This window comes from Durio zibethinus, chromosome 11, assembly GCF_047325235.1.
Source record: "Durio zibethinus cultivar Kanyao isolate XHJ-2024 chromosome 11, ASM4732523v1, whole genome shotgun sequence".
NCBI lineage: Eukaryota > Viridiplantae > Streptophyta > Magnoliopsida > Malvales > Malvaceae > Durio > Durio zibethinus.
Window position 1 is genome coordinate 4,385,457 of NC_143172.1, and position 19,660 is coordinate 4,405,116.

At 34.7% G+C, this 19,660-nt stretch overlaps 4 protein-coding genes across 8 annotated transcripts; 2 read left to right on the forward strand and 2 right to left on the reverse strand.

Moving 5' to 3' along the window:
- On the reverse strand, positions 1–2,444 carry LOC111291123 (V-type proton ATPase subunit E-like). The gene is made up of 6 exons (XM_022882714.2): positions 2,175–2,444; positions 1,967–2,067; positions 1,405–1,561; positions 1,082–1,275; positions 609–708; positions 1–246 (listed from the first exon to the last, which is right to left on the reverse strand). Exons 1-6 carry the CDS (start codon positions 2,274–2,276, stop codon positions 211–213), a joined length of 690 nt encoding a protein of 229 aa, XP_022738449.1. The 5' UTR covers positions 2,277–2,444; the 3' UTR covers positions 1–210.
- Positions 2,445–4,999: 2,555 nt separating this feature from the next.
- On the forward strand, positions 5,000–10,258 carry LOC111289731 (hydroxyproline O-galactosyltransferase HPGT1-like). 2 transcript variants are annotated; one of them, XM_022881004.2, is made up of 12 exons: positions 5,000–5,352; positions 5,443–5,506; positions 5,857–5,906; positions 5,999–6,192; positions 6,904–6,967; positions 7,043–7,115; positions 7,410–7,530; positions 8,701–8,788; positions 8,914–8,964; positions 9,245–9,316; positions 9,387–9,499; positions 9,873–10,258. In XM_022881004.2, exons 1-12 carry the CDS (start codon positions 5,231–5,233, stop codon positions 9,893–9,895), a joined length of 1,035 nt encoding a protein of 344 aa, XP_022736739.1. In that variant the 5' UTR covers positions 5,000–5,230; the 3' UTR covers positions 9,896–10,258. The 2 variants fall into 2 exon arrangements, with proteins under 2 accessions (XP_022736739.1, XP_089623915.1); XM_089767789.1 differs by having other exon boundaries at positions 5,224–5,352; positions 5,453–5,506.
- A 1,101-nt stretch (positions 10,259–11,359) lies between these two features.
- LOC111289729 (BTB/POZ domain-containing protein At1g63850-like) lies at positions 11,360–14,684 on the forward strand. The gene is made up of 2 exons (XM_022881003.2): positions 11,360–13,205; positions 13,484–14,684. The coding sequence occupies exons 1-2, from the start codon at positions 12,177–12,179 to the stop codon at positions 14,423–14,425; spliced, it is 1,971 nt and encodes a 656-aa protein (XP_022736738.2). The 5' UTR covers positions 11,360–12,176; the 3' UTR covers positions 14,426–14,684.
- A 2,000-nt stretch (positions 14,685–16,684) lies between these two features.
- Positions 16,685–19,295, reverse strand: LOC111290877 (phosphoglycerate mutase-like protein AT74H). Of its 4 annotated transcripts, none has more exons than XM_089767790.1 (5): positions 18,507–19,295; positions 17,716–17,835; positions 17,412–17,625; positions 17,232–17,312; positions 16,685–17,159 (listed from the first exon to the last, which is right to left on the reverse strand). In XM_089767790.1, exons 1-5 carry the CDS (start codon positions 19,000–19,002, stop codon positions 17,150–17,152), a joined length of 921 nt encoding a protein of 306 aa, XP_089623916.1. In that variant the 5' UTR covers positions 19,003–19,295; the 3' UTR covers positions 16,685–17,149. The 4 variants fall into 4 exon arrangements, with proteins under 4 accessions (XP_089623916.1, XP_089623918.1, XP_022738113.2 ...); XM_089767792.1 differs by having other exon boundaries at positions 16,685–17,156; positions 18,507–19,294; XM_022882378.2 differs by having other exon boundaries at positions 16,685–17,085; positions 18,507–19,263.
- Between the last annotated feature and the right edge of the window lie 365 nt (positions 19,296–19,660).

Consider the following 19,660-nt stretch of genomic DNA (forward strand, 5'->3'; position numbering starts at 1 on the left):
TGCTCAAAACACTTCATATTTTATTCATTATTTAGAAAAAGAGTACTTCACCACCCCTAAAAATAAGAGACGCACCAATTTAACAACAGTGTCATTAGAAAACAAACGATTCCGGGAAGAACAAAATGAGAATACATGAACAAACAACTTCAACGCTATGCTCTACGGTCGATGACCAAAGCTGCTGAGAAAACAATACAATCCTACCCTTCAAGCAGCAGCCTGACCAAAAAGCCACTTGCGGATCTGCAATGAGAGGAAACACACTAAGTTGAGAAAAGGGAGAGAGGGTGGAAAATATTTTAATTCAAGGATAAAAAATCAAGCAAATGAGAAATGGAGGAAGTATATGACCAAATTACAAAACCTTAAATATTCCACTCTGCATAAAGCAGCTGACAACACTATCCATAAAATGCACTCTGCACCATCACACATACACACTGACAAAAAATAAGACCGATACACACACACACACACAAGCATGCAATCTATGGACTCTGCACATGCAATTGCATCTTCTAACTCCTCTTGAAAAATTAAATGCATAACCATGCGAAACAAGGTAGAAATTAATCTAAATGCATCTTAAAAACTATCAAACGCACCTCTGGAAGTTTTTTACGGAATGCAACATCCAACCGTGCATCCAAAGTGTTCTCACACACAATTTTGCCATCTCGAGATGCCAACACTACACCTCCAGAGCTGCAAAATGAAAAATATAAAAAATGAGTATTAACATTCCATTATTGTTCTTTTTCATCTTTCTGGTATGGGGAAGGAGTGAATCAAGGAGAGCTGCTAAGATTATAAAACAGCACAATCCAATAAAAAATCCTGGTGTAAATAAGTTATATATTACAACTATTTCATACAAATAGTATAATCATACTAGTCAACACTTAGTTACAAACTTAAGCCGATCACTTCATAACACCAAAAAGGCCAACCTTCCCCACTGATAAACTATAAGGAGGAAATGGGAAGGTTGGTAAAAAAAAATCAATAATTCCTGCCAAAGCATTGCATAACTGCTAACATGTAATCTTGCACTTTCATAGAATTAATAATGTTATACCAGAAAGGACCGTGAGCATTATGATGAGAAGGAGCAGGGGGGAGATGGACATTGTCAATGAATATCTCGGGTGGATGAACATTCGCTTTAGAAGCATATTCCTCCTTTGTGGAATCCAGGACAGACTCCACCAAGTGCACATCCTCTTTGCGGCAACGTAGTAAGACAGCAGGCTCCTTCAGTCTGATCAAACTCTGCAATAAAACAACATTACTTTTAAAATCCAACTGTACATAAAAATCATTAAAATAAAAAACTCCAAACATTTTATTTAATTTTGCAACTTCCCGAAATTTTCAAGACTGATCTTGCTATACACTGACCTGAACAATTAGATCTTTCAAAAGCTTTTTGTACACATGGTGATCACGATTCACATTCAGAAGGTACTTGGATGCGGATTCTTTCATAGCATTAACCACATCATCTTGAGCCTGAAGGACCTTGATCCTAGATGCATTAAGCTGCATGGAATATTCACTGCAACCAAAAAAAAAAAAAAATTAAAGCTTAATCTTATTCACAAAAGAACAGGTATATTCATAATAATTCCTACGTGCCAATTCTCGTTAAAACAATCTAAAGCGACTTTGCTTTTGCATCAATTATCATCGTGACAATCAAACTTATACAATGTTTTAAAGTTCACCCAAATCACATTATAGTTTTAGATAACAAACAAAACCGGTGCCATCTTCAAATATGACTACGTTTCAATTAATTAAAATTAAGTGCCAAATTTTGCTTATATTTAAGTAGAAATGCTAATATCAGTTTGACTTCAACTTAATATCCAATAAACTACGATAAATCAATTGAACTAAAAACTGAAATTTACGGCACAAAAAAGGGAAAATAAATTAAATTTAAAACTTTTCAATTTACATTTTCTTTCGAATTTCAACTTGCTTCTCCTTCTTCTCGTATTCTTGCCTGATCTTCTTCTTCTCCGCCTCCACTAATTGGAGCTTCTCGATGTTGAATTCCTAAAATACCCATCCTTTAACCATCAATTCACCGGAATATCTAAGACTCACAAAAATTTCAAGCCCAAAAAGGGAAAAAGTGAATAAGTGAATGGAGATTGAAGTACCTCTTCAGCGGAAACTGAGATCTCGTTAGACTTTTCCTCTGCTTCTTGGCGGATGAATCTCACCATCTGCTGGATCTGCTTGGATACATCTGCGTCGTTCATTTTCACGGGTATCTTGATTCGATTTTTGATAATCTGATCAGAGAAGAGTGTAGAAGAATAGGTTTTTTTTTTTTTTTAGCCGATTTCGATCGAAGGAAGAAAAAAAAATTGAGACGAGTTGTGAAGAGGGATAAAAAATCAGGTCCCATTTGTTTATTCTTTTGGGCTATTTTGTAATTATCCTCATAATGACGGGGACATCCTGATCGTCAGGTTTTTGGGAATTTCAAATTAACAACCGTCTGATTTTGATAATTTTAGTGAATATATATTAGTGGTCAATTGAATTTGTTCAATTATACACTAGAATAAATTTTTAGTGAGAACCATTTTATTATTTTGGGAAGTTAGTGAGTTGATTGTTAACATTAACAAAATTAATCATACATTATGGTAATTTTTTAGGGAAAATTTATGGTTAATTGATTTTTTATATGAATTTTTTTTGGCCAATGAATTTTTATATGAAGTTTATAAGTAAAATATTTGGATATTTATTTTTCAATCCATTAATTTATATTCTTCATCTTGTGGGCAATGCTAGGATAAACACTAATTCAATATTCATGTTTTCAATCAAACCAAATTATTATTTTACAAAACAAAGCTTGGAAAGGAGAGTAAAAATTATAAGTATTAAAATTTAGATTTTTAATATATTAAATATTATTTTTTAAAAATAATTATATAAAACAATTAAATTCAATTGAATTCAATTCAACTAAATTTTCTTACATCATCCGTTGTACACTATTATGTGAAAAACATTTGTCACATATTTAAAATTCAATAATTAATTTGCTCATATTTTGATGTGATTGATGTGATTTGTTGATTAAATATTAAAATTTTAATTTTAATATTTAATTTTCATTCTATAATAAATTCAAATAAAAAACTTTAATATCTAATTTAAGATATAATTATTACTAAACTATTACCAAATTCAATTATATACACAAAGTAATATTTTTCACTCAATGCATTAAAAATTATGAATAAAATTATCAATTATTACATTTAACAACATTATTACTATAAAATAATAATTTAAATAATCTTAAACCGTGGTTTAAAAACACTCCTTAATAAAACCCTTATCAAATTCCCCTTTTTTTTTTTGTTAAAGCTTCAATTTTTAAAATATTTATTTTTATTTGAAATAGTGTCAGCTTTTTTTTTTTTGGTTAAAGATTGTGACCAATTAGTGAACATACATGACCATGAAGACATCTAGTCATCCTCTCTTACCCTACACTTACATACTACAGAGAGACAGCGAGAGAGAGAGAGAGAGAGAGAGAGAGAGAGAGAGAGAGAGAAAGAGAGAGAGCAAAAGCATCCAATGGGTGCCAAGGCATGTGGCAAGCAAGTAAAATGACGAGGAGTTAAACGTAGAGTAAACTTGACCATCGGTCGGATCGATCCAAGTTTAGTGGGTTATTCAAAAGCTCTCCTTAAAAGTTTGCTCGACAAAGATTAAAAGTATTTCTGGCTTAAGTTGGATAGAATTTGTGTCAGATCATGTATATAGTATTAACAGTATATATATTTATTTAGATTTGAGGTAAGATTTTGAATCTCAAAATTTTTTTAAATTTAATTTAAATTAAAAAAAAACTCTAAACTCACATTTTAAGCTCAATTTATATAAAAAAAAATTTTAAAATAAAAATTTTAAAATAATATATATTTATATAATTATAATATTTTAATTATATATTTTATTTAGATATAATCGAAACAAGACTTAAATTTTTGTTATCTAAAACTCAGTTTAAAATTTAAATAAATCTAAAACTTATATTTAAATTTAATTTTTTTATCTAAATTATCTTTAAACTTAATAGACTTTTAGGCCTAAATAGGTAATCCAACTTTTTAAAAAAATCTAGTGAGAATAAAAAACTCAATTTTATAAAAAATATTAATATATATATTTTATTATTTTTAAATATAAATTAAATATAATTTTAGAATCAATTTAAATTAAAATTTTAAATTAATGTTTATGATTTGATTTAAATCGAATTAAACTTACGAATCAAACGAATAATTTCATTCGTGAATAAGTATAAAATCAAGATAAATTATGATAAATATTTTAAATATGCATTTTGAATTTTGTTAAAGCAAACCATTATATAAATATATTATCATGAAATCAAATATTTCAATGCATGTTAGGAATATTTTATGTTCATTTGAGTTTCATATAATTTTAACTAAATTAAGTTTCTGATTGCAAGTTTTGAAAATTTATTAGTATGATTATGCTTGATAGAAGAACTTGATGATATAAACAAGGTTTCGTTCTTCAGTTTTGTTGATCAATTAAGTTTCCCTATGCTTTGCATTTTATAATTGATCATTTTTTTTTTCTAAACTTTGTCTATTTTGAAGAAAATTTCTTGATTTAAGTAAAATAAAACAGATATTTTTAAAAAATTATTACTACTAAAAACAAAAACAAAAAAGTATATAATTTTGTACAAGAATATGAGAAAGATCTAGAGTCGGTGATGATGCCACGTGGCTTTGGAAACTAGCTATGACTTTGACAGCCCAAAGAATGTCGGGTTGCATGATAAAAGCAGACTAATCCACAAAGTTAATCCTGTAACCGTTAATCAGACGGAGAGCCAATAATTTTCGATTTTAATATTTATTAATTAATTAGCCTTTGTAAAAGATAAAAAGACAGAGAAACCAGAAAACAAAACGTAAAACAAACGTAACTTACCTTGAACTCATCGGGTGGAACGTCTTATTCCTCGAACCTACACAGTAAAAAAAGCACACTTCAAAACCCGATTCAAACTCGAGGCTTTTTCCAATCGTCAACCTCGTTTGATCTCACCAGATCTGCTTCGTAATTTAAAAAAAAAAAAGAAAAGGGTTTGCCATTTAATCTTGTTTTTTTACCGAGGATTGTAGAAAACGAGTAAGGGAAAATGCATAGCCGGGGATCGAGTAACCGGCCGTCTAACTCTGGTGGCCCTGCTTTTTATTCTCGAAGTTCCGCTTTGGTTCTCGCCATGTTCGCTACCATGGCTACGATTTACGTTGCGGGCCGGTTAGTTCTCGTTCTTTTTCAGTTTTTATTTGTGGGTTTATTGAAAATTTTAATTTGAAGGCTTTTTTTTTTTTTGGAGTTTAAATGTAGCATGTGGCAGGACGCAGAGATCAGAGTATATTTAGTTCAACAACTTGATAGGAGAACTGGTCAGGTGATTTTATTTTCTCGTTTTCTTGATCTCAACGCCTTTTAAATTTTTTCCTTGGGTTTGGCCTGAAAATTTAGTTCATTTGGTTTTTGGCAGCACCTAGACTTGTTTCTTTGCAACATTTTGTTCAAAGACTTTTCACATTAATAAGGGTTTGAACTTTGAAGATGATCTACATTTTCATTGCAGTTGTATTCTCTATCAAACTTGATACTTTAGCTTAAAATTGATTTTTGGGACCTGTTTTCGTGATGTTGCTTTCATAATGTTCATGTTCAGGAGTTGGAAGATGATCTCTTTTTTGGACAAATCAATTAGATTTCATTGACATTTAATTGTGAAACTCTTTTCAGGGTCATTCTGCTATATCTGTTGATGATACGTTAAAAATTATAGCCTGCAGGTAATTTTTTTAGTTTTGTGTTTCTGTACATTAGATGTGTCTTAATATTCTGCATATCAAGTCTAATTTGATAGTTAAACATGACATTCCAGGGAACAACAGAAAAAATTATCAGCCCTTGAGATGGATCTAGCAGATGCTAAGCAGGAAGGTTTTGTTTCAAAGGAGCACTTGGAGAATGATGGTACTCGATCTAAGAAAAGGCTTTTAGCTGTTATAGGAATCATCACAACATTTGGACGAAAGAAAAATAGAGATGCAATTCGAAAAGCATGGATGCAATCAGGTAATGCTTCCTTTATCTTGACAAGTTTTATGGGTGTTATAATGATGATTGAAAATAATGAACCACGTCAGTATGGTAGGCTCCAAATGGTTTTTATTTATTCAATCTTCTTGCATGTGATAGCAAGCAATATATATATATATATATATGTATAGGTTGGATGGCATTAGAACACATGAAATAGAATGCAGATGAATGCTTTATGATGCCAGAGTTTCAATCAGGCACATAGGAGAGTGTTGTCTTCCAAAAGCTAATATTAAGTCACATGCAAACTTATTAACTGCTAATTTATTCATGCAATGGAGTTATCAACTCTGTTTGTTTAGCTGTAATTATAAGGCTGCAATGAGGCATTACTACCTATATCCATGGTAAGTTAAAAACCAAGATTTGCTTTAGTTTAACTAAAAGACCAAATTACATATGAATGCTATTCTGTTGTAAGTTCAGATGGCTTGACATCAACAGCATCAAATGTGACACAAAGATTGAAATTTGAGCAGATGAGAATAAATGTAATATTAATGTATCTCGACTCAAATGAAACTTGAAATGATTTTTTCCTTCTCAAATATAGTTGATTCATATTCGCATTCCAATTTCTTTCTCCCTCCATTAAATTATGCATATATTTTGTAAATATCCTGCTACCTAATTGTCCATTTCCCGGGGTAGTTAGAAGTTAAACTGAAAATATAATATGTGCAGGTGCAGCTTTGAAAAAAGTGGAAGAAGAGAAGGGAATCGTTGTGCGATTTGTTATAGGAAGAAGGTCTCTAATTGATGATCCTTGCTTATAAAGTATTTCTTTCTCCATTCTGTTTATTGAAATTTAAATTACTTGCAGTGCTAATCGTGGAGATAGTTTGGACAGCGAGATCAACAATGAAAACAGTCAGACCAATGACTTCATTATTCTGGTATGTTGACCTGCTATTTGAAGCTATTTCTCACATATCTAGTGAGGTTGTTACTTTGAATACTGGAATTTTAAGCTTATATAAAATTCTTCTGACTGGAATTGTGGCCATTAGAAGTTAGTGCTGCAGTTATTCGTCATTCTAACTTTTAGCGTATATATGCATACTTGTATCCTGCAAAGCTTCTGTGATTTGATTCACATGTTATGTATGTTATTGCTGGTGAATCTAAATGTTCCAAATAATTAGATCTTGTAGTGGCAAATGTTAATTTTCCTCTTTGTGTCTCAACAGGATCATGTGGAGGCGCCTGAGGAACGCTCAAAGAAGATAAAATCTTTCTTTGTTCATGCTGTAGAGATCTGGGATGCAGAGTTTTATGTTAAGGTCAATGATGATGTTTATGTTAATATTGGTATGCAATCCTTATTAGTTCATTTACAATGTGTTTGGATTGAGGGGAGAGGAAGGAAAGGAAAGTAAAGTAAAGGAATGTAAAGGAAACAAAACCCCCCTTCCCTTGTTTGGAAAAATTTTTAATTTAAAGAAAGGGAAAGAAGTGGAAACCAAATAACCTTTGGTTTCCCTTGCAAACCTAATTTTTTTAATACCTCAATTTGGAGGAAAAGCTATGGAAAGGAAAGTTGAAATTTTTTTTTTATAAAAGGACTATTATGTCCATCTTTTTATTAATATTAAAAACCTAATAAAAAAAACCTAAGTAGATCACAATCATCTTGTCATTTTTTTAAAGCCATTTCTTTTTTCAAGTAAGTTTCACATATCTTTTCCAATATAAAAATTTTTTATAATTTTTTGGTGATTTGATTTTGATGAATGGTTGAATATGAATAGATATATTTTTTGGGTTTAAGAGATGTCAGATTAGCTCAAAATCCATCAATGCATATTTGTAAAACATCTTCCTGTTTCACCTGATTAAAAACCATTGATATAGCAGTAATTGTGAGGTCGGACAAGATAGCAAATATATCATAGTCCAAAAATGTTCTAAAATCACAGGCAATGAAAGGTTAAAATTGAAAAAAATTATTATAATGAATCATTTCTTTTCTTTTTTCACTCTTTATCAAAACAATGGTTGTTAGAATTCTTTTCTTTTTTTTTCATTTATTAATTTTAATTATCCAAACAAGGGTTACATGTATTCTTTCTTTTCCTTTAAAATTTTTTCCTTTCCTTTCCTTTCCTTTATTTATATTTACCCAAACATAGCGTTAGGTAGTGTATTAGGTACCACCATGTGAATATATTGATATGATTTCTTAATATGGAAATTTGCTTTCTCCCTCTTTCTCTAGAATTTTCTCTTGTAATATTTACTAGTATCAATTTCAAAAGGCCTTAAATCCCAAAATAATTGTTCAGAGTTGTATCTAGTCATAAATACGAAGAATTGTTTAAGAAAATATGACAGTTATTGATGCTCAGAAAAAAAGTGTTGTGGTGCAAGAGTTGTCTTACTTGGTTCATTCAGAATACATATTGCTATGGAACTAAATAATTAGTTGCAGCCTTTACTGATATAGCGATATTTATAGTTAGTCCTTTGATTCTTTTACAGATGCCCTAGGAGCAGCACTTTCTACTCATTTGGATAAGCCTCGTGTTTATATGGGGTGTATGAAATCAGGAGAAGTTTTCTCTGAACCGTGAGTATACTGTGATTGTTTTCATTTGATGATAACTTATGTATGGAGATTGTGATCACCTCCTTCCGGACATTCCTTTCCATAGATTTATGAGCCCTTATATTTATGTGTTATACATTTTATAGGACTCACAAATGGTATGAACCAGACTGGTGGAAATTTGGCGATGCAAAATCGTGAGTAACAAAGAATCTTGTTTTTTTTTCCTCATATACTTCATGGAATTTAAGTAATGATTTAATAGTCTTGTTTAAATACACACATGTTCAAACTCCTAGTTTTTTATAAACTATAAATACAATGACAATTGGGCAAATGCTCAGTGTTTAGTTCTTGAAAGTCATTATATAATCTTCATGTATTTTGTATTCTAGTGTTTTTGCAGCTTCTTGTTCCTGATATCATAAGTTGGTGTATATTTTCATTTGCATCTTAGAATTCTTGTGTGTGGTGCAGATATTTTCGGCATGCCTCAGGTGAAATATATGCCATTTCACGAGCTTTAGCACAGTTTATCTCAATTAATAGGTAAGTCTTAACACCTTTCACCTTGGCTTTTAGATTGCTCTGAGTTGACCTTAAATTTTCCTCTATGCAGGTCTATTCTACGGATATATGCCCATGATGATGTGAGTGCTGGGTCATGGTTTATTGGGCTTGATGTGAAACATGTTAATGAGGGAAAGTTTTGCTGTTCCACCTGGTCTACAGGTCCGTCCTCCTCTCCTTTTTGCATATACACAAAGATGCAGGCATGCTTGCACTTACATGTGTCCACACATGTATCATGCAGAAGCAAGCCACACATCTTTTAAATAAATCATATGGTGCTAATGTGATTGATTGGTTAAGATGAGGTGAAAGTATTGTACACGTGCATCCATCCCTTCTTAACATTGTCCTCTTTGCATGTTACATACTTGACTCTTTATATTTGGCATATGATGCCATCAAATTGATTGATAATGTTCTGTCGAAGTACCTAGTATTGTTATATCTTTTTCATATTTGAACTAGATGAACTTTCTATTAAACTTGGAGTCAGGTACATCATATTCATAAAATTTTTTCCCTTGTGTGTCAGGTTCGATATGCGCAGCTGTCTGATCTGACAAACCAGGTTTATATAGCAATGCCATTCGAATCCTGCATCATCATTTATGTTGTTCTGCTACCAACCCAGAGCTCAAACATTACCCCCCAGACAATGATCTCTGTTGTGCCTGGAGTGTGGAATTGCCGAATTGTTGACATAAAGATTTCAGTCAGAATTGATTCTTTTGATTGAATTCTGGTTCTTCCGAGTTCCAACAGCTGCAGATGCAGGCATCATATTCTTAACTCTTAAAGGCACAAGAATTTTTCACGTCGCTGATGTATTATAGCTCTGTATATTCCAAATTCATTCTTATATTTGATTGATAAATTTTCCAATATTTCAGATGAAATGAAGGATTTTTTTCAGCACTATTTCATGACTCAGCTTTCAGCATCCACCATTCACTCTTCACCACTCAGTTTGCAGTCTCCAAAATGATTTAGCTGGTGGAATCTCTTTAAAAGCAAAGGTGTTAAAATAAGAGTTTAATTAAAGAATCAGAACTTTGACAAACTTGCAAGTTTTGCTTCTGGATTGTGGTTGGTTTGAGCAAAATGAGAGGGATACGAATTATGATGACTACTAGATCAGGCTGATTTCATATGTGCCCAAGCTTTTAAATCAAATCCACTAAAATGGGAAATTTGCAGGCCAAATATTGATGATTTGAAAGGATGATTTTGCCTCTATAAACAATGGTTCTCTCTCAGTTCCTTCATTCTTGATTTTGCCTCTTTAAAAAAATTTCACTTTTTTGGCTCTAATGTCTTTTATTATATCCATACATTTCTACTACCTAATCAAAATTTGGATTCTATCGTTAAATCAAGGATAGGCTGTCCTCAGCAGTAGTACAGCCAAAAAGAGGGGGAAAAAAAACTAAGAAAATAATATTAAATAAATCAAATTCACATGGTAACCACAGGGTAAAGTTCTGTGTTTCTTTTTAACTTTATATATATATATATATATATATATATATACATATTTATTTCTTCAGTGGAGTGGAGAAAGGCAGAAGGGATAAGAAAAAGTGAAATGGAAGGAAAAAAAAAAAAAAAAAGACAAGCTGTGATAAAAAAAGAATTTATATAAAATAAAATATTATGCAACACCTCATTTGTTCTCCTTTAGGGTATAGATATGTTCATTAAATTCAAAATTTGCCATGTACTTTTCTCCTCCACATTTCAATTAGTCAAGCACAAATCTACACTTTTCCATCTTGGCTTGGAATTCTAAAATTTGGGAACAGCTGGTCCATAATTGTCATAGGGTAGTGGAAAGCAATGGCAATCTTGATTTATTTGTTTTGAAAGAGAAGATTATTAGGTTCACACATAAATTTAATTTGTCATAAAACATGAGAATTTGGGTTTGGTTGGATCAAAAACAAAATGAAGTTGAACGAAATCAAGAGGTAACATAATGTCATGTGCAGTCATAAATTGAAGTAATAATAATAGTACATTGCCTTGAGTGCAAGCTTCCTGAGTCAGTGATTACTCACTGCTAAGAGAAAACCTCAATAAAATCACAAAGGATCATTCATGGTTAATATTATGATTGATGTTTCGTCCAGGTGGGGGATAGTGTCCCAAGGAGAATAATACCAAAAAGAATCACAAAAATCCCAAATCAAAGTCACAACTTAGCACAATACCAATCCTGCCAAGTGAAGCAATGACTGTAATTGAGAAACAAAAGACACTCACTCTTCCCATCCCTATGCATAATAACATTATAAAAGGAGTTAAACCATAACAATGGTGGCCCCCCTTTTGGTGGGGTTTGCCCCTGCTAGCTTTTGCCTCTCTGTACTCTTTGCTTTACCTCTCTCCCCCTCTTTTTTAATCTCTATAACAACGACAATAACAACTCTAAAAAAGCCCCCATCCATTGCCCCCAACACCAGGTTTGTTTATTTCATTTTCTCCCAATCAAATCCCAATTCCCCTTCTATCCAATAGCAACTTATTTGGAAAGAAAGAAGGTAAAAAGGAAGTCCTGAGCGGCTGAACCTTCCCAAGGCCAAAAACGCAAAACAAAACAGAACCGACGATAATTTGTTCTTTCTCTCTCTTCTGTTGCATTAAATGCCCCATTCAGACAGACTCAGGTCTTTTACTTGAATGGTATTCCTACTTAACTGGCCAGCTCTAATTTTTTTTCTCGTATCCACCGCCATTTTTAATGGTACAATCGCTGATGCCAATGCTGCATGCTAAAAGACAATAAAACACAGGCAAAAATATAAAACTATAGAGGGGACGCATTCAATACCATTTCATGGCAACAGCAACAACCACAACAACATCAATTTCTACAAAACCATCATCTGCTCAGCTTAAAGTCCAAGTCCAACCCATCAAGCCCAAACGCCGCAAGTGTAAAGAAACCACCATATCTTCCTCTGCTTCCACGGCTGCTGCTCCTGCTGCTACCACTGCCACTATAAACAACTACTCAGAGTCGGATTTTTCTGGTGTTTTGGCCCGGAAAGTTGACCGACCCACCATTGTTTCCCCTGATAGCTCTTGGTGCTGTCCTGCTTCCAAACCCCTTCCAACTCCCCCACCTCCCCCTCCTTCTCCTCCTCCGCTTCCTCCGCAAGCCCGCCTTGTTACGCATAAGGGTTTAACGGATTCTTTACCGGGTTTCAAGATCCGATATTCTCCAGGCAGTGTGTCACCCGTCATGGACTTTACGGGCGGGATAACGCTCTCCAATGGTCACTCTCCTTCGAGTTTCACCAAGTTCAACTCTGCCCTCACGGCGGGTCTTTTAAACCCGATGTCCCCGCCGCCTCCAATGGACAAGATACGATCCAGCCCGACCCTTTTCGAAATGATGGCCAACGAGCCCGATATTCACCCAAGAACCCAAACCCAGAACCAAGTTCAAACCCAAGTACCCATTTCAGCTCCAAGACAGAATCAACCCCCGCCTGTCATTGATAAGCAGGCATTGGCCATGCAACGAATTTCGGATCTTTTGTCGACCCGGAGCCCTGGGAACCAGTTTAACGATCCGGGTTCGAGTGATATAAAGCTGACTTTGAGTTCCAAAGATGGGATTAGTGTGTCAATGAACGTGCATAGGCAAATACTGCTGGCTCACAGTAGGTTTTTCGCAGTAAAGTTATCTGATCGATGGGCAAAGCAGCAACGGAATGGATCAGGTGGGCCGTACATTGTGGAAATAGCAGACTGTGATGACGTGGAGGTTTACATAGAGACCTTGAGATTGATGTATTGTAAAGATTTGAGGAAGAAGTTAATGAGGGAGGATGTTTCTAAGGTTCTTGGAATTTTGAAGGTGAAGTTTTAGTTTTTTTTTTTTTTTTAATTTTAATTTTCTTAATGTTTTTAAATATTTATGATTTTTTGGTTACTTGGATACTTGAGAATTGGCATGATAATTAGTGGTAACAGTTTCAATTATCCATTGAAACTGAGTTTGTGACATAGATTGAAAGAAGTTGAAAAAGTGTGTTTTGCATTCTTTTGTTTCATAGCAACTAAAGCAAGGATTAGGGCTTTGAGTATTTTTAAAGTGTTGAAGTGGTTGTTATTCTGGTGTTTTTGCTTTGTCAGGTTTCAGCTGCAATTGGATTTGATGCTGGGGTTCTGTCTTGTTTGGAGTACTTGGAAGCCGCTCCTTGGGCTGAGGATGAAGAAGAGAAGGTGGCTGCTTTATTGGCAGAGCTCCGCCTTGAAAATGTTGGAGCTGGGGAAGTTTTGAAGAGGGTTTCTGTTGAAGTTACTAATGGAACTGATGAGGGTGGCGATAATGAAGAAGTGCTTCTCAAGCTTTTGCATGTGGTTCTTGAAGGCAAAGATGAGAAGGCAAGGCGTGAAATGAAAGAATTGGTCTCCAAGATGCTTCATGAGAATTCATCTCAGAATGATCTTCGGAAAGAGTCCTTGTATTTAGCCTGCGATGGCTGTCTGGAACTGCTTCAACAGCATTTTCTCCGAGCAGCTTCATCTGATTTGAAGGATGTGAGTCAGATTGCAAGGCAAGCAGATAATTTGCACTGGATTTTGGACATTTTGATTGATAGGCAGATTGCTGAGGATTTTCTAAAATCATGGGCTTCTCAATCTCAATTATCTGATGCTCACTCTAAAGTCCCAGCTGTCCATAGGTATGAGGTCAGCAGAGTTACTGCACGGCTATTTGTGGGAATTGGAAAGGGGCAGTTATTGGCATCAAAGGAAGTGAGGTTCCTGCTTTTACAAACATGGTTGGTGCCATTTTATGATGATTTTAGGTGGATGAGGAGGGCATCAAAAGGCCTTGATAAACATTTAATTGAGGATGGTCTTAGTAACACAATTCTCACTTTGCCTCTGGCTTGGCAACAGGAAATTTTGCTTGCTTGGTTTGATAGATTCTTGAACTCTGGTGAAGATTGTCCTAACATTCGAAGAGGTTTTGAAGTTTGGTGGAGGAGGGCTTTCTGGCGACGCAGTAATGAACAAGAACTACCAAGGCAATTACAAGTTACAACTGCAACCGTTGAGAACCAATAAAGTTCCTATTTCCATGGTGCAGAATCGGTACTTTAATGGTTCTGTTTCTTGTTCTGTTTTCGGAATGCTTTGGTCTTCATTCTACACTGATGGCTTATTCATCTTCTTCCTCTCTAAACCGGGCTCACAATTGTTTGTGGAGGAATTGAGTTCTCATAGGTTGATAATGTGTTTGTTTAACAGATCACAACATCCTTTCGGTGAAACTTTCTTATATTGAAATTGAAAATAAACCATATAGAAAGCAGTTTTTATGTTATCTCTTTCACCGAGGTATCTGTTTGGTTTCTCTTTGTATTGGAGGGTCATATAGATATGAACTAGGAAACTAGAATCAACCAAAAGAAGACAATTTTTTTAGCCAGGTTCGTGGTACATGCCTTGGATCGGAGAGGATTTACTTTTCTAATTGCATCATCAAGGTAGAGAAACTTCAAAATCTTTTTGGATGGTAGTTAATGTGGATATGGTTTCACTGTTAATTTGTTAGTTATAATAGCCAGTTCTCCCAATATAGGGGACAATGAGGAAATTATGCAACTGTATGTAATAGATCAAGTAGAATAACATAGTGTAATTTGACAGATAGGACATTCAATTTCAACAAAATGCTTTCAGCAGGCATGTTGTCGAGATATACATGCTGTCGGTTGGCAATTTTTCACAGTTCATAACAGTAGAAATGTTGATAGAATTGGGGAATGGTTTTGGGGTTTTTTTTTTTTCCCCCTTTTGTTAACCAAATGAGGAATGTGAAAGCCATTTAGCAACTAAATGAAACGCAGAATGTCTCACTTGGAATATTTAGGGTGTGGAACCGAAACTCAGTACTGGCTTATTGCTAGGACTTGTATAATTCGGGTGATGATTGAGAGCCTTGTGTTCTCCTTCAATCCTTGTCCCATTCAATGAACATTTATTATTTCAACGAATGCTGTATAATTCTTATCCTGATTTTGTCCCTGTATAGATTTCTAATCAGTCAAGATACTGAAATCGGCCTTTCCATTACTTCATGTGGCTTATTTTAACAGTGTCATTTTCAAAGCTGCTGGTTGTGGAACCAAAGATCTATGCCACCTTTTGTTCAAATTTTTGTAGAGCTTCAGAGACAAGTAGGCCTTTTTGCTCTCGTAATTAAACATTAAAGAATGAGGCTTTTAATTTTAGCCAGATACACTAGCCAAGATGGTGTATTCATATGGCTTTCTGATCTTAGACTAATGTGAAAATCTTGGTTGTAGAATGCAGTGCATCTTCTAAGATGACTACTTTTGGTGGCTTGCTGACACTTATTTAAGAGGTGAAAGCTGAAACGTGAGCCCAACTCTTTTATCATTATTCTAGGGAAAAAAATGATGCTGGGGAATGACCTATTTAATGGTTTTCCTGTGGGAATAACCTAGGAAATGGTTTGGAATAACTTCTCTTGTGGGAACAATATTAATGTTCTTTCCTTCTTTGTCGAGGATTTTGGTTTGAACTTACTAGAAGACATTGGCTTTTAGATTCCGAAACCTGGTAGATGCTGTTGAAAAATATATATTTCATGTGATTCTAAGGGATCTTTAATTGCCTTTGAAGAGTTAACTTCACACAGTTTTCTGAGCAAGCGTATATGCAAATGTAAGACTGTGATCCATCCTTTTTCAGCCCTTTGGCCGTTTGTCTATGAAAGCACTTGTCTCTACTGGGGAGGGGACAGATTGAGAAAAGGCTTATCATTTATCTGCTCTAAAAATGCCACATCCATTCTCATTTGAAGCAAATGGAAATCAAAAGAAGTGGAAAAGTTATCGTCTGGGACGTGCTCCACTTCCATCATTTCATAACTGCAGCTCTTCTCTCGATCCAGTGAGAACCAGCTTTCCAAGATCTTGTTTCTCAAACAAAAGTTTGTCAGCGCAATTATTGATTAAAAACAAGTTTTTTTGAATCTAATATTATTAATCCAATAATTCTATTTTCTTTATATCTTGCGGTGTGTCTTCACCTATGACAGCTAGTTAACTTGAAAAGGAAATTAGAAGGTGTATCGAAGGAGGCTCCAAAGACTCTTCAGCACCATTTTGGGCCCTATCACATATACTATACGCATAATGCTGTTTTCCTCTTTGTTAATTGAAAATTGTTCATAATTCAAATAATAGACCAAACAGATACACCCAGGATAACTATTTGTTAACCATGAGTCCCAATTTTCAATGGACAACCACAGTTTTATTCTAAATTGCTACTCATTTTAGGGACAAATCAGCATGTAAAATTTCTCTTTTGTTGATTCAATGTCCTTCCTGCCAAGGCCTTTTGCTACATTGTCCTAAGAATAATGGCTATAGCACGCTGGCATTGCCTCTCATTTCATCAAAATCCCTGCAAGAATGACTAATATAACATTACAATCATCCCTTGGCAGAATCATGATGTTCATGAAGCAAAACCCTCCGCAGGCTTAAGGTCTTTTGCTCAGATTGTCTGGCCTTTAGTCTGTCTAGTAATAATCTTCAGCTGCTTCCCGTTGTATGGTGAAAATTTGAATGCTAATAATTATATGTCTTCCCTTTAGTCATGTTGTGCAGCCCTCATCTTCAAAGTGAGTGAAGAAAGAATTTACCACTGGACAGTCATAATTCAGTTCTCCTGGTCTTGCAGTCTTTTGCCTAAATTATCATAAACCAAGGAACTTCGAAGATCAGCATTTCAAGGTTAAGGACCCCACACTTTCTATCTTCTGCTGAAAAGTTTAACATCATTATAACTTTAGAAACACCAACATTTGAGAGTGAGACATCCTCTTAGGACTTACCATTCTTGATCAATCAGCATTTCATCTGTCAATCCAAACTCTCTTAGCTCTTCTTCACTGCGATGCATTAACAAGCTGTATCTGAAGATTTTAGAAAGTGCCAAAAAGTCAGATTGTTTCCCAACTCAACAATGGCTTGAATTTTTTTTTTTCAATTTCGACCAAAAAACAGACGATTACCTTCCACCATAACCTTTTTCCATGACAATTAAGTTACCATTGCCCATGTTATTGAGTCTTTCAAATTGTTCCACAGTCCATTTATACCACCTCATCAGAAACACACGCAAAGCTAGGCCATGTGACACAATAATCACGTTCATGTTTGGGCTTCGCTCGCCTGGTGGCTGAAAGCGTCCAATGTCAATATCTGCCCTAAGTGTTTCTCTGAATCCTGTTTCATTAATACCATCAGTTACACAAAATTCCTTTTTGGTTTAAGTTAGCAGATCACTTTATCAATGAACAAGGGTATTAGTATTACCTGTAATTCTGTCATAAACATCTGCTGCAGATTCTCCATTGGGAAAGCGGTAAAAGAAACGACCATAACGCAGACGAAGAGCTTTGTCAACTCTCATTTTCTCTCTATCCTGAAAATTCCCTTTCCACGAAAGACATAATTAAACAGGACACATTTTGTTAAAAAGAAAAATACAAAGGGACAAACTCTATCCTGCTCGATTGATATGCCAAATAAACTTGGAGCTTCAAACAAAAATGAAATAGCATACAAACTTTAATCTTAAGCAGGTTAATAGTCTCGAATTAACGTTCTTTTGCCTTTTTTTTTTTCCTATTAAAAGCCAAGTTTCTTCGAAGATGCAATAAAGAAATTAATCTGATCTGCTAAAGATTTTCTTCTTAAGTAGTTGAGTTCCAAAGGAGGACAGTAGAAATGATTGAATAGTACAAGTGAATTAAAAACAATTCAAACATCCCAGGGCGGAGTGGAAGTGCTTAAAAATTTCCATCATTTATACGTAATGTTATTCTCTCAATGCTTCACGTGCCATTAGTGGTTGCAACTTTATCTGATATATATGGATGTGTGGTGCAAATGAAGAGGGGACCCTTCAATTCTTTCTTTTGATATGTTTGAATAAGTCCAACAGTAGAAACAAAACGAAATAATGCAATGTATCGAAGTTAGGTGCATACCTTACTCCACAATGTTCATGGTGAAAATGAGTGAGTAAACATTTATGGCAGTTATCTAGGGGAGAAATCAGAGTTGAGACTATCAGAGAATATATAGAGAAGAGAGTAACCTACCAAAGTCCTGCTCGCGGATACGAGGCTCTTCTCTCATGCCAGCAATTCTCGAACGCTCAAATACACGACCCAAGTGCTGAAGTGTTTCAAGTGTTCGTTTATATGGTGACACATAGAAATAGACCTTCCAATCAGCAGCTCCATCTTTCTGAATCATTTCCTTTATTCTCCAACCACATTCCTCAGCCTCAGCCTTGCCTTTCTCGGTCAACGAAATCTTTGGATCAGCAACTCTTGTGTAGACACTCTCATCCACGTTCCCTTCACTCTGTCCATGCCTTACCAAGATTATCCGACGAGGCCTAGGAGGAGGTGATGATGTCACCGGGCGTGTTAAAAGACCCTTTTCAGGAAAACTAGTGGCATGTCCATTACTAGAGATCTGAATGGCCTCTTTTGGAGTCCCAAGGCATTGAATAGGATTGAAACTAGGTAGTTTTCTTTGCGAACGATGGAGATATGATGCTGGGGATGGTGCGAAAGTAAGAGTGGCCATACTTACCAATATGGAGGAGAATTATAGCTTTTTCAAACGCGATTTAAGTGTTATAAAGTTGTGGTCAAAAACTCACAATCTAATTTAGGTGAACTTGGCAAATTTGATCAGCTCGTTTGGCAAAGAGGACCATAGAAATTTATTGGAAACGTTGATGAAAAAAACGGTGGCCTAGCCAGGCAGCTTGGAGTGTACAATTCAAAACTTGTCCAGGCTCCTGGACGGAGCTCCTGTATTCTTCCATCATTTTCAGAGGATATGCCATTCATATTCAAGGCTTTAACTCCACGTGCCCGCATGCTGCTACCATTTCCATCTCGTGGCTATAAATATGTTCGGTACAATTAGGAAGAGACTTTTCTAGTCTCTTATGTAAATTTTAGTGATGAATTGTATGTATCACTGAGAGAGAAAAGAAAAATCAAATGCAATGAATCAATCAAATGAGTCGAGGTGCCTTCCCTTTGGTAAATTTTTATTTTCATTCGCAAGGCGGCTGGATCAATTGGTTTGTGAATATTCAACATCCGAATCAAGTTGTAGTGCCTTTCTTCCGCAAAAAAATTGAAAATTTCCTTTATAAACCCTAATATTCTAACATTAGTAAGATTGCTTGGCTTACCATTTTTAATGGTTATTGATGGTAGGAGCGAGCAGC